We start from the raw sequence: 14710 nt of genomic DNA, 5'->3' as shown, positions 1-14710 counted from the left end.
TGCTTCAAGTTAAATGAGATAAGCCTCTTATAAAGGACGTTTTTTCACCAACAGAAATGTGTCTATGAATTGTTATTGCTTGTCCTGTGAAGTTTCTGAAGTACAAAGCAGCCTGAGAGTATAAATCTAAATATCTAACGAGGGGATTTTTAAAAACGTATTGTTAAGTTGTTTGGCTCACAATAAATAGTAGTTGCGTGAAACCATTGAGTTGGTTATAGCAGTCGCAAGATGAAGGTTTTTACTAAACTCTTAATAGTTGGTGTTATAGGTGCAGCTTTTGTTGCTTTCCAATGGAGTGGACCCACTTTTGACCCAGGTAAGATGTGTACTTAGCTTCACAATCCTTGACTGGTCTGTGCAACCTTTGTTGGCTACAGGCTATTTTATGATCACATAATTTGTAGGTAGGCCATCATTGTAAAATAAGAATTTGTTCTTTACTGACTTGCCTAGTTAAATAAAGGTTCAATTAAATACAACATTAAAATGACAGCCCTTGAACCAGTATAACCTCAGAGGGTAGTTGTCGCACTTCACACAGTTGTCACACATTACAGACACATGATATGCTATTGATTTATGAAACCTCAAATACTCATAATAATTCCGTTTCACAAAAATTGCACATAAAGGCAGTATACTGTTTTATTAATTTGTCAGATGAGTACAGATGGAACCAGGCTTGTGTCTTTGAGACAAAAAAAATCCCAAAACATTCTGGTAGATAAAGGCTACTAGAGAAGTGTTCATTGGCAACAAAACTAAACAATAAAACTGATATAGTTGGGTTCGGGGCTAGACCTCGAACAGGGAAAGGTTTAAATGGAAATAACATCTAACGTGTGTAAGCCACACATCACCACAAGTACAGTATTGTATTTGTCAAAACTGAATGAAATCACACTTTGGTTTGTAAAAAAGTTACTGTGATAGCCCTTGATTGTGTGTCTAATTGTTTATCAATTGCCTGATGGTGAGTCTCTTGTGATAGTGACCTTATAAGAGGACCTTCTGTTATTAGATCATGTGATATCCTCACATGATCAAATTGGATTGAATGATGATCCAGTTCATGAAGTACCACTGTTTCAAAGTGAATCTAATACATTTGAGGTACCATGACTTTGGTTTTGAAATGCCTTGCTGCAAAGTTTTGATTAAATTGTATATCATTTGCGAGAAGCCTTTTTATAAGTACATTGGAAATTCCCCTCATTACCAGTGGTGTGTATTCATGGGTGCCAAGGGAAGCCAGCCCCCCCCCCTTTTACAATTGTCCTTCAACTCACAAGAGGGTGAATGTATCGCACAGGGGAAATCATCCGAGTGGCTACCTGGCAATCATTTTAGCCAGGTAGCCTAGGACAACAACAAAATAAGAGTGTACTGCATGACAAAGTGATAGACCGTTTCGTCAACATGAAAGAGAGGAGGATGGCATTGGCTTTTCTCTACAAGTAGGGTGAGTCAACATGTTTTTCTACTTGCACGAACGCGCACACAAACACAGAGAAATCAGAACCATGGACAGCCATGTCATATTTAGCTTACGTTGATTGGACTAAATAATTTTGATGATGTTGAAATGATGCTGGAATAGTGGAGGCAGCGCCTGTTTTCTTTGCGTGACTTGCGGTAACTCTCTGTGGTTCTAAATCAATAGAGTGGTCTGAAAATGTCGCAAACATGAACTTGCTCGACCATGCTGTGGGTCATGTAACTGTCTGTTACTGTAAATGCAAATTGCTTTCTAGACTGGACAGAGGTTGTTATCCAGTTTTGTGAAAAAACAAATGTGGGGTTGAATTTATTCTGCCACTGTGTCTTCTTACTGTCTCCGTCTTAAGTCCTATATATCACGGTCGAAAGGCGTATAAATGAAGCTTTTAGAGCAAACAACGCATGTATGACAACACACACAGTGCATTCGAAAAGTATTCATATCCCTATACCTTTTCCACATTTTGTTACGTTGCTGCCTTATTCTAAAATTGATTAAATTGTTTTCCCTCATCAATCTACACACAATAACCCATAATGACAAAGCAAAAACAGGTTTTTAGAAGTTTGCAAATGTATAAAATAAACGGAAATATCACATTTACATAAGTATTTAGACCCTTTACTCAGTACTTTATTGAAGCACCTTTGGCACCGATTACATCCTCGAGTCTTCTTGGGTAGGACGCTCCAAGCTTGGCACACCTGTATTTGGGGAGTTTCTTCCATTCTTTGCAGATCCTCTCAAGTTCATTCAGGTTGAATGGGGAGCGTCGCTGCACATTATTTAATCTATTTTAGAATAAGGCTGTAACGTAACAAAATGTGGTAAAAGTCAATGGGTATTCACACCCCTTCTGAATAGGTTTTAATTGGCTTGGTTTCCGCATTGATTTTACCCACGCACCGCTACTGCACATTACTTACATGTTTAAATCCAAACCAATACTGGTGTAATGTAAAGAATGTGAAACCAGGTTGAACAGTTTTGGTTATCTTCCCTGTCAAGACAGGTTATAAGTGATGAGTAATGCATGCAGTCACTGATAACCAACCTTATGTGAATGAATTCCCAAACACTTTTCCAATGCAACTTTCAGGGTTATTGAGTGCAATAGAGTACAATAAATTACACATATAGTAATTTAGTGACCATATGCCTGAAAATGATTCAGAAGAGGCAACCGTGTGAAATTGGAATGATACAGAACTACAGCCTACTACGTCGTTCCACTCATAACTGGATTAGGGTAGAACCCGTAGTAGTTGATCATCAGGCTAGAGTAGGCTATCACTATAGTCAAAGATTATGGATATAGTGACAAGATACTTGTCACTTCGTCCTAACAATGGGAGTTGTCCACAAAGCAGCACGGTGGGCTCTCTAGCTCCCGCTTCTCCTTTCTTTAGATTGATGGAGACATCTCATTATTTTAATCATTTTAGGGTTGTTGACATCAACTGTCTGTATTCAATGGAGAGATGCTATGCCACTAGCGTCATGGCGTGAATATGTATAGCCATCTTGAGACAACTCCAACATAGTGTTTTTTCTTATAATAGTACACTCGTAACAACCGATGCATTATGAAACTTCTATTCAATTAAATAAACCTCAAGTAGCAAATAAGCAATACATTGTTTGTTGTTGACCAAGTTCGACACTCTCATTGACCTCCATACAAAAACTCCTTTCTTGGTGGGCGGAAAAACACCATCTGCTGGAAGGATGGGCCTCTCTCTTCTTCCTCTGGATGTTGTGAAACGTCAGCGCCAAGCAAGCAGCGTGACGTCCTTTTCCTTTTCATGAGCAGTAAAATTGTTTCTCACCACAAATTAGCCTTGGGTTTGTTTCATAACCAGAAAGCAGCAAACTACAATCTAACAATCAACTTGATTCATACATTTTTAAAGTACTAATTCTCTGTGGCCCATAATGAATGTTCCCACTGTTTCTACTCATGTAGATCCAGGGTCGTGCGCATACCTTTCAGGGGCAAAGTGCTCAAACTGAAAAAAGGTCATAAAAAAATTATTTATAACATGAATTATCTTCTAACTCAATATGTAGTGCATTCGGAAAGTATTCAGACCCCTTGACTTTTTCAACATTTTGTTACTTTACAGCCCAATTCTAAAATGTATTACACTTGTTTTTTTCCCTCATCAATCTACACACAGTACCCTATAATGACAAAGCAACAACAGCTTTTTAGATAAATGAATAAATTATAGATGACATTTACATAACTATTCAGACCCTTTACCCTTTATTCAGAACCACCTTCGGCAGCGATTACAGCCTTGAGTCTTTTTGGGTAGGCACTAGATGTCGACCGATTATGATTTTTCAACACCGATACCGATTATTAGAGGACAAAAAAAGCCGATACCGATTAATCGGACGATTTATAAAATCTATTTGTAATAATGACAATTACAACAATACTGAATGAACACTTATTTTAACTTAATATAATACATCAATAAAATCAATTTAGCCTCAAATAAATAATGAAACATGTTCAATTTGGTTTAAATAATGCAAAAACAAAGTGTTGGAGAAGAAAGTAAAAGTGCAATATGTGCCATGTAAGAAAGCTAACGTTTTAGTTCCTTGCTCAGAACATGAGAACATATGAAAGCTGGTGGTTCCTTTTAACATGAGTCTTCAATATTCTCAGGTAAGAAGTTTTAGGTTGTAGTTATTATAGGAAATATAGGACTATTTCTCTCTATACCATTTGTATTTCATATACCTTTGACTATTGGATGTTCTTATAGGCACTTTAGTATTGCCAGTGTAACAGTATAGCTTCCATCCGTCTCCTTGCCGCTACCTGGGCTCGAACCAGGAACACATCGGCAACAGCCACCCTCAAAGCAGCGATACCCATGTAGAGCAAGGGGAACAACTACTCCAAGTCTCAGAGCGAGTGATGTTTGAAATGCTATTAGCGCACACCCCGCTAACTCGCTAACCATTTCACATCACATCGTTACACCAGCCTAATCTCGGGAGTTGATAGGCTTAAAGTCATAAACAGCAGAGCTGCTGGCAAAACGCACGAAAGTGCTGTTTGAATGAATGCTTATGAGCCTGCTGGTGCCTACCATCGCTCAGTCAGACTGCTCTATCAAATCATAGACTTAATTATAACATAATAACACACAGAAATGTGAGCCTTAGGTCATTAATATGGTTGAATCCGGAAGCTATCATCTCGAAAACAAGATGTTTATTCTTTCAGTGAAATACGGAACCATTCCGTATTGTATCTCATTGGTGGCATCCATCAGTCTAAATATTCCTGTTACATTGCACAACCTTCAATGTTATGTCATAAAATTCTGGCAAATTAGTTCGCAATGAGCCAGGCGGCCCAAACTGTTGCATATACCCTGATTCTGCGTGCAATGAACGCAAGAGAAATGACACAATTTCAGCTGGTTAATATTGCCTGCTAACCTGGATTTATTTTAGCTAAATATGCAGGTTTAAAAATACATACCTCTGTGTATTGATTTTAAGAAAGGCATTGGTGTTTATGGTTAGGTACACTTTGGAGCAACGATAGTCCTTTTTCGCGAATGCGCACTGCATCGATTATATGCAATGCAGGACACGCTAGATAAACTAGTAATATCATCAACCATGTGTAGTTATAACTAGTGATTATGATTGATTAAGTTTAATGCTAGCTAGCAACTTACCTTGGCTTCTTACTGCATTCGCGTAACAGGCGGGCTCCTCGTGAGGCAGATGGTTAAAGCGTTGGACTAGTTAACCGTAAAGTTGCAAGATTGAATCCATGAAAAATCTGTCGTTCTGCCCCTGAACAATTAACCCACCGTTCCTAGGCCGTCATTGAAAATAAGAATGTGTTCTTAACGGACTTGCCTAGTTAAATAAAGATGAAATAAAGGTGTAAAAAAAATCAAATTAATTGGTCGACCTCTAATTTGTACTTGTTGGTGGCAAAGACGCTGTTTCATCCTTTCCTACACTTACAGTGAGGGAAAAAAGTATTTGATCCCCTGCTGATTTTGTACGTTTGCCCACTGACAAAGAAATTATCAGTCTATAATTTTAATGGTAGGTTTATTTGAACAGTGAGAGACAGAATAACGACAAAAAAATCCAGGAAAACTCACATCAAAAATGTTATAAATTGATTTGCATTTTAATGAGGGAAATAAGTATTTGACCCCCTCTCAATTAGAAAGATTTCTGGCTCCCAGGTGTCTTTTATACAGATAACGAGCTGAGATTAGGAGCACACTCTTAAAGGGAGTGCTCCTAATCTCAGTTTGTTACCTGTATAAAAGAAACTTGTCCACAGAAGCAATCAAACTCTCCACCATGGCCAAGACCAAAGAGCTCTCCAAGGATGTCAGTGACAAGATTGTAGACCTACACAAGGCTGGAATGGGCAACAAGACCATTGCCAAGCAGCTTGGTGAGAAGGTGACAACAGTTGGTGCGATTATTCGCAAATGGAAGAAACACAAAATAACTGTCAATCTCCCTCGGCCTGGGGCTCCATGCAAGATCTCACCTCGTGGAGTTGCAATGATCATGAGAGGAATCAGCCCAGAACTACACGGGAGGATCTTGTCAATGATCTCAAGGCAGCTGGGACCATAGTCACCAAGAAAACAATTGTTAACACACTGCGCCTTGAAGGACTGAAATCCTGCAGCGCCCGCAAGGTCCCCCTGCTCAAGAAAGCACACATACATGCCCGTCTGAAGTTTGCCAATGAACATCTGAATGATTCAGAGGACAACTGGGTGAAAGTGTTGTGGTCAGATGAGACCAAAATGGAGCTCTTTGGCATCAACTCAACTCGCCGTGTTTGGAGGAGGACTGCTGCCTATGACCCCAATAACACCATCCCCACTGTCAAACATGGAGGTGGAAACATTATGCTTTGGGGGTGTTTTTCTGCTAAGGGGACAGGACAACTTCACCGCATCAAAGGGACGATGGACGGGGCCATGTACCTTCAAATCTTGGGTGAGAACCTCCTTCCCTCAGCCAGGCATTGAAAATGGGTCGTGGATGGGTATTCCAGCATGACAATGACCCAAAACACACACTTGCTGCCGGCGATTCCCTGATCCACCACTACGCAGATGACACCATTCTGTATACTTCCGGCCCTTCCTTGGACACTGTGCTATCTAACCTCCAAACGAGCTTCAATGCCATACAACACTCCTTCCGTGGCCTCCAACTGCTCTTAAACGCTAGTAAAACCAAATGCATGCTTTTCAACCGTTCGCTGCCTGCACCCGCACGCCCGACTAGCATCACCACCCTGGATGGTTCCGACCTAGAATATGTGGACATCTATAAGTACCTAGGTGTCTGGCTAGACTGTAAACTCTTCTTCCAGACTCATATCAAACATCTCCAATCTAAAATCAAATCTAGAGTCGGCTTTCTATTCCGCAACAAAGCCTCCTTCACTCACTCCGCCAAACTTACCCTAGTAAAACTGACTATCCTACCGATCCTCGACTTCGGAGATGTCATCTACAAAATAGCTTCCAATACTCTACTCAGCAAACTGGATGCAGTTTATCACAGTGCCATCCGTTTTGTTACTAAAGCACCTTATACCACCCACCACTGCGACCTGTATGCTCTAGTCGGCTGGCCCTCGCTACATATTCGTCGCCAGACCCAATGGCTCCAGGTCATCTACAAGTCCATGCTAGGTAACGCTCCACCTTATCTCAGTTCACTGGTCACAATGGCAACACCCACCCGTAGCACGCGCTCCAGCAGGTGTATCTCACTGATCATCCCTAAAGCCAACACCTCATTTGGCCACCTTTCGTTCCAGTTCTCTGCTGCCTGTGACTGGAACGAATTGCAAAAATCGCTGAAATTGGAGACTTTTATCTCCCTCACCAACTTCAAACATCTGCTATCCGAGCAGCTAACCGATCTCTGCAGCTGTACATAGTCTATCGGTAAATAGCCCACCCAATTTTACCTACCTCATCCCCATACTGTTTATATTCTACTTTTCTGCTCTTTTGCACACCAGTATCTCTACCTGTACATGACCATCTGATCATTTATCACTCCAGTGTTAATCTGCAAAATTGTAATTATTCGCCTACCTCCTCATGCCTTTTGCACACAATGTATATAGACTCTCTTTTTTTCTACTGTGTTATTGACTTGTTAATTGTTTACTCCATGTGTAACTCTGTGTTGTCTGTTCACACTGCTATGCTTTATCTTGGCCAGGTCGCAGTTGTAAATGAGAACTTGTTCTCAACTAGCCTACCTGGTTAAATAAAGGTGAAATAAATAAATAAAACATAGCCAAGGCAACAAAGGAGTGGCTCAAGAAGAAGCACATTAAGGTCCTGGAGTGGCCTAGCCAGACTCCAGACCTTAATCCCGTAGAAAATCTGTGGAGGGAGCTGAAGGTTCGAGTTGCCAAACATCAGCCTAGAAACCTTAATGACTTGGAGAAGATCTGCAAAGAGGAGTGAAACAAAATCCCTCCTGAGATGTGTGCAGACCTGGTGGCCAACTACAAGAAACGTCTGACCTCTGTGATTGCCAACAAGGGTTTTGCCACCAAGTACTAAGTCATGTTTCATTGCATGTTTTTCCTTCATTAAAATGCTAATCAATTTATAACATTTTTGACATGCGTTTTTCTAGATTTTTTTGTTGTTATTCTGTCTCTCACCTCTTCTAATAACCCTACCATTCAAATTATAGAATGATGATTTCTTTGTCAGTGGGCAAATGTACAATATCCGCAGGCGATCAAATACCTTTTTCGCTCACTGTAAATTACCCTTGCCTAACGATTGCGTCTGAAGCTGGGCTTGCAGCACAGCTATCCTCACCATCAGGCGATCGTTCTCCTGTATATTATGAGTGCAGCGACTGCAATTAGAAGGCACAATGTTAATGTTACTACTTAGCCTTGGCTGGCGGAGGTCCTGAAGAGCCATGCCCAGATAAAGCGTCCAATGGAAAACATTTAAATATAAAACAGTAATTAAAAAGTAAAAACTGTAAAGTTGGCAGGTAGCAAAGTAACGTTGGCAACACTTAAACAAGTCCACAAGTTGTGACAGGAAATGACAATTCTGTTGTGCACTGAATTCCACAAGCGAAGGGAAGCACAGACTAGCACTGACTGGAACATGTTCCGGGATTCTTCCGATGGAATTGAGGAGTACACCACATCAGTCATTGGCTTCAACAATAACTGCATCGATGACATCATCCCCACGGTGATCGTACGTACATACCCCAACCAAAAGCCATGGATCACAGGCAACTAAAGCTAAAGGCTAGAGCTGCCGCTTTCAAGTAGCAGAATTCTAACCCGGAAGCTTATAAGACATCCCGCTATACCCTCCGACGAACCATCAAACAGGCAAAGCGTCAATAAAGGACCGGGATCAAATCATACTAAACCGGTTCTGATGCTCGTCGGATGTGGCAGGGGTTGCAAACCATTACAGACTACAAAGTGAAGCACAGCCGAGAGCTGCCCATTGACACGAGCCTACCAGATAAGCTAAACTAATTATATGCTTATTTTCCACCATAATTTGCTAATAAATTCATTAAAAACCCTACAATGTGATTTATTGGATTTTTTTTCTCATTTTGTCTGTCATAGTTGACGTGTACCTATGATGAAAATTACAGGCCTCTCTCATCTTTTTAAGTGGGAGAACTTGCACAATTGGTGGCTGACTAAATACTTTTTTGCCCCACTTTATATACTGTATTCTATTCTAATCTATTGTATCTTAGTCTATGCCGCTCTGACATTGCTCGTCCAAATATTTATTTGTTCATAATTCTATTATTTTACTTATATTTGTGTGTATTGTTGTGAAGTTGTTAGATATTACTTGTTAGATATTACTGCACTGTTTGAGCTACAGTAGAAACACAAGCATTGCGCTACACCCGCAATAACATCTGCTAAATGCGTGTATGTGACCAATAAAATGGTATTTGATTTGAAAAATAGCTGTGCAGCGGCGCTCCCCATCCAACCTGACAGAGATTGATAGGATCTGCAGAGAAGAATGGGAGAAACTCCCCAAATACAGGTGTGCCAAGCTTGTAGGATCATTACCCCAAGAGGACTTGAGGCTGTAATCGCTGCCAAAGGTGCTTCAACAAAGTACTGAGTAAAGGGTCTGAATACTTATGTAAATAATGTAAATGTAATATTTAATGTATTTTTATCATTTTTGGAATGGGGTATTGTGTGTAGATTGATGAGGGAAAAACTGGCTGTAATGTAACAAAAGTTGGAAAAGTGAAGGGTCTGAATTCTTTCCGAATGCACTGTATATATTATACCACCAACCAAAACGGAATTTGGCAAGTGGGAGGGCAAAGGGGCATGTGCTGGGCACAGGTTGACTCCTATCTCTGCACGTGCCTGCAAAGATTCCACATTGTTCATTGTTACACACTAAGTCCTAGACAGACATGAAGATCCATATCAGCATGATAGTTGGATGCCAGAAAAGTGTCCATCAGGTCTAGGATTCAGCACATACTTTACACCACATCAGTTGCACGTTTTCTTCAACGGCCTTACGTCAACATTAAACAGTCCCCATTCTTTCCCCTTGTCTTTGTTTTTCCCTTTTGAATTGCATTTAGACAAACTATAATGTAAGAAGTAATGACTACTGTAATGACTTTCAAAATGGCTGGTTTTCAGAGTCGTTAAAGGGTGCCCGGGTCCTGGTGACTGGTGCCAGTACGGGAATAGGTGAACAAATGGCATATCACCTCGCCAGCTTTGGTGCCCAGGTAGTTATTACAGCCAGGAGGGAAAAGGTTCTACAGCAGGTCAGTAACACTTCAATTAGGTGTTTTCATCAATGTCTGTGTCTCTAGCCATTAGTTCTCCCACTTAACTCTATGACAATGCCCTCCAGTGGGTGGTGAAGACGGCCCAGTACATATACTCGAAAAGGTGCCTGAGGAAGTCTTGCATCCTCATCATGGACCCCACACACCTCAACCACAAGCTGTTTACTCTGTTACCGTTGGGTAGACCGTATAGGAGCATGAGGTCTGTTACCACCAGGCTCAGAGACAGTTTGTATCTACAAGCCATCAGGAGACTGAACACTTGAACTGGACTGACCACCTGCACTGACTCTCCACTCCTTAGCACACATGCACTCATTCACACACACATCCACACAGGCATACACACACTATCATACACGTTCATGCTATACACACATCACAACTGCTGCTACCAGACTCTTATTTACTATTGCTAATGCTACACTATTTAAACACTTGCCCCTAATTCCCCCCTTCCCTGATACGTGTAAATATTGGACTATAAATGTTGACTTCTTATATTATACTTCTGCTAAACTATTTATTCTATTCTACTGAGCCGTTTACTTTGTTTGTATTCTTATCTTTTATTATTTCATTGGACGGTATACCATGTGTATCCTGTACATACAGTATGTTAATAAAACATGATTACTTAATGTTTTTCATGATTATGTTACCCTTATGCAAACACTCACTTGTATTGCAGGTAGCAGAGAAATGCCAGGTGTTGGGGGCCCAGCAAGCTCTATACATAGCAGCAGACATGGCCAATCTGTCTGACCCAGAGAGAGTGGTGAAGTTTGCTGTGGACAAGCTGGGAGGATTGGACTACCTGGTGCTGAACCACATAGGACCCAGCCCATTCGCCATGTGGGATAGAGATGTGGAACACACTAGATGGTTAATGCAGGTGGGGTAACTTAATCACAAGTACTGCTATATCACATATACCACTATGCTCTTATCCAGAGCACCTTACAGTGGTGAGTGCATACGTTTTCATACTGAATCAACCCCACAACCCTGGCGTTGCATGCGCCATGCTCTACCAATTGAGCCACGCGGGACTAACTATTTCTTCCTGCTTCATTTCTTTTTCACAGGTGAATTTCCTCAGCTATCTGCAGATGGCAAAGACAGTTCTGCCTACCCTTGAGCAGAGTCAGGGCTCCATTGTGGTCGTCACCTCCTTGTTAGGTAAATGAGAGCTCTTCTCTCTACACAAAGTGTTCTAATGCTGCTTTTCGACTGTAACGCCAGTGTTATACTAGTGTATACACCCTTATGTTAGTGAAATTGTGTTTCCATAGCCAGGACTGAGTGAGGAGCAGAATCAACCATTTCTGCATCACTGAAACATTTGCTTTATGAGAAGGTGTTGATGTCCACAGTTAGCCATTGCTATGTAAATGCCAGCTGAAAAGTACTGGTGGCCTGGCTTTGGCCCCAAGTGAGAGCAGATCCACCGGACACATGACCCAGTGAGACACGGGTGCTGGGCCCGCGTAGATGGAAACAGAAAATTCTGATGCTTTTGGGTAAAACACTGGGGTAAATCCTATATGGAAATGCACCATTAAGTGACCCTGAACCTATGATTGGCTAGTGTTTTGGTCCTTCAGGAAAAATTAGCAGTCCGTTTGTGGCTCCCTACACGTCCACCAAGTTTGCCCTGAACGGCTTCTTTGGGACGTTGCAGCATGAGCTTTCGATGCAGAGGAGCAACGTGTCCATCACCATCTGCATCCTGGGCCTGATCGATACAGACTCAGCTATGGAGAAAGTCAGGTGAGCTATTTTAGATACCAAGTTCAGTCAAGTTTAATATTACAGTATGTAAACTTAAGCCTGGAATACAGTCAATGATTTAATGATTGACCTGATGGTTGTTACATGCAAATACAAGTATCCTTGGACACATTTCAAATAGTCACCTTTGTTTGTATTACAGGGGCATCACCAACATCCAAGCCTGGCCGGCCAGTGAGGCGGCTCTGCACATCATCACTTCTGGAGCCACGCAACAGACAGAGTCTTACTATCCCTGGTTCTGGTACTATTGCTGTCTCATCAGAGACTGGTTCCCCTACTTCAGGGACATGTTTTTACGTAACTTGTATAAATATGAACCATTTGCTTGAAATATACATTACGATAATATCGCTTTTGCATTTTTCCCAATTTGGTTTACACTTATTTGTTGATTTAAAAAAATGCTGTTACAGTCAACTTCTCTGACATTGATAATTTAAACACAGTTCTTTAAATGATAAACAGTTTGGTATATTGGAAGATTTTAATGTAAAACTGTGTTACTTGTTGGTCTTCTTCTTTGTATAATTAGTTGCTTTTCTGTGGTACATTTCTGCATGTTTATGTCACAATTTGAACTTTGTCCATCCCCTCTCTGATTGCTTTTGAATGATATCCACATGTAATCAACAGTACTGGGGAGTAGTGAACTACATACATGTAGTTCAACTAGTTCTTTAATTACATTTTGCAGTAGCTTGGTGGTAGTTTAACTCAATTCAAATCTTGGTAGTGTTTTTAGTAGTAAATTACTTTTTTTGCCATGTAGCGATGTTGCTAACTACACACTACTGTTTTTGCAAAAATAAATAAAATATGGGTGAATTAGGCAAGAATTCTTTCTCAGCATCATACCTGCCCAATTCTCACTTGAAACCCTTTTTGTGTGCCTAATTCTCACTTTTTGTTGTTTACTAGGCTATATTATCAATTCTTAACATCTGACTCCAGAGTGATCTGTTCTTGCAATTTGTAGTCTAGGACATTTCAGATGTACATATGATAATTTATCGCAAAGTAGTTTGGATGTAGTGATCTACTTTTTCAAAGTAACTTCAGTTCAATAAACTAGATTTTCTTAAGCTTAGCTTTAGTGTACCTTAACTTCTTCTAGTGTGAAGTAATTGGTAGCTTCGTAAGCTATATTTTCAGAGTAGCTTCCCCAACACTGGTAATCAATAAGGGGAGAGGAAGGTTCATGTCAGGTAGTATGTAGTACCTTTTCATAGCCTGATCAAGCAGACTGACTGCTGCACCCACATTTTGGTTCTATGAGTCACAGCATGATCAGACTGGTTCCACCAGGATACCTTTTCTATTACCTCAATGAACAATCCCCATGTCAACCACTTGAGGGCAGTGGCTGCTAAGAAATGAAGCAGAACCTAGACATGAGGCATTTTAGATTCAAACATGCTCATAGTAAATCTGGCATGATTTAAAAAAATCTCAAATCAAAGTTTATTGGTTTAGCAGATGGTATAGTGGGTGCAAATGCTTATGTCACTAGGTCCTAACAATGCAGTAAAATGTCAAACAAGTACACAAATAATTCAAATGTAAAATTACAAAAACAAGACATCAAGAACTTCGGGATGAATCCAATTAACAACCCAAATAGCACTGTAAGAGTAACCAAAATACATATATACACTGGAAGAATTTACACAAGAAATACTAAGAATGATATGTACAGCAGTAGATCTATTAGAGTGAGCTACTGTATGTCGGTAATAGAGTATTTAAATACTCTGTGTGAAACGGGAAGTGTCCAGTGGTTTAATGTCTGTACGACATGGAACAGCAGCGTTGGCTTAGAGAGAGAGAGAGTGTTTGTGTGTGTGTGCGCCTCTGCCTCTCTGAATGGTCACATGGTAGACAGCTAGTGATGGCTGTTCAACAGTCTGATGGCCTGGTAATAGAAGCTGTTTTTTACTCTCTTGGTCTTGACACTGATGCACCTGTACTATCTCCGCTCGTGTGGCCTTCCCCAAATCCACCTACCATGATATACCCTCAATGGAATAAAAGTACTGTAGTGTGCTGTAATGTGCATAAATCCATACTTCAGTAGTACGGTATTGTTTCATCCTTATTTTAATGCTCGCTTTCCCAGAGATGTATGATTGGGCTGGACTCTAGTGTACTCAATGTGCCTAGTGTTCTCTAGGGTGTAGTTTCGCTTACTTTTTTCGTCTTTAGTATATTTTAATTGTAAATCATAGCGGACACCCGCCACAACTACCACCCACCCACCTTCCAACTACTACCCCACCACTCCATGTCCTAGCTTGTCACAGTAGGCTGTGTGGCATTCTGCCGGGAGGGGGAGGTCCCTGTTGTGTCCTGATGTCATTGTTCATCAGCCCAGCGGCCCTTCAGGCCTTTTACCAGCTCAGTGTAATCCATCTTGGTGGTCTACTGTATTTAAATACTGCACCTCGGGCGCCATCCCTACAAGAGACTAGGGAGCTCCATGTAACCATGGGGTGTTGAAGTGAAGGTTGAAACATG

At 40.9% G+C, this 14710-nt stretch overlaps 1 protein-coding gene across 2 annotated transcripts; it reads left to right on the top strand.

Annotated features, from left to right (window-relative positions):
- Positions 1–63: 63 nt before the first annotated feature.
- On the top strand, positions 64–13076 carry LOC109902963 (hydroxysteroid 11-beta-dehydrogenase 1-like protein). Of its 2 annotated transcripts, none has more exons than XM_020499643.2 (6): positions 64–319; positions 10245–10375; positions 11091–11294; positions 11488–11581; positions 12007–12172; positions 12336–13067. In XM_020499643.2, exons 1-6 carry the CDS (start codon positions 232–234, stop codon positions 12523–12525), a joined length of 873 nt encoding a protein of 290 aa, XP_020355232.1. In that variant the 5' UTR covers positions 64–231; the 3' UTR covers positions 12526–13067. The 2 variants fall into 2 exon arrangements, with proteins under 2 accessions (XP_020355232.1, XP_031642010.1); XM_031786150.1 differs by lacking the exon at positions 64–319 and adding an exon at positions 1286–1465 and having other exon boundaries at positions 12336–13076.
- The last annotated feature ends 1634 nt before the right edge of the window (positions 13077–14710 follow it).

Source organism: Oncorhynchus kisutch, linkage group LG13, assembly GCF_002021735.2.
Source record: "Oncorhynchus kisutch isolate 150728-3 linkage group LG13, Okis_V2, whole genome shotgun sequence".
In the NCBI taxonomy this organism is placed as follows: Eukaryota; Metazoa; Chordata; class Actinopteri; order Salmoniformes; family Salmonidae; genus Oncorhynchus; species Oncorhynchus kisutch.
The sequence above is the reverse complement of the archived record's forward strand: the minus strand, read 5'-3'. Positions and strand labels throughout refer to the sequence as shown.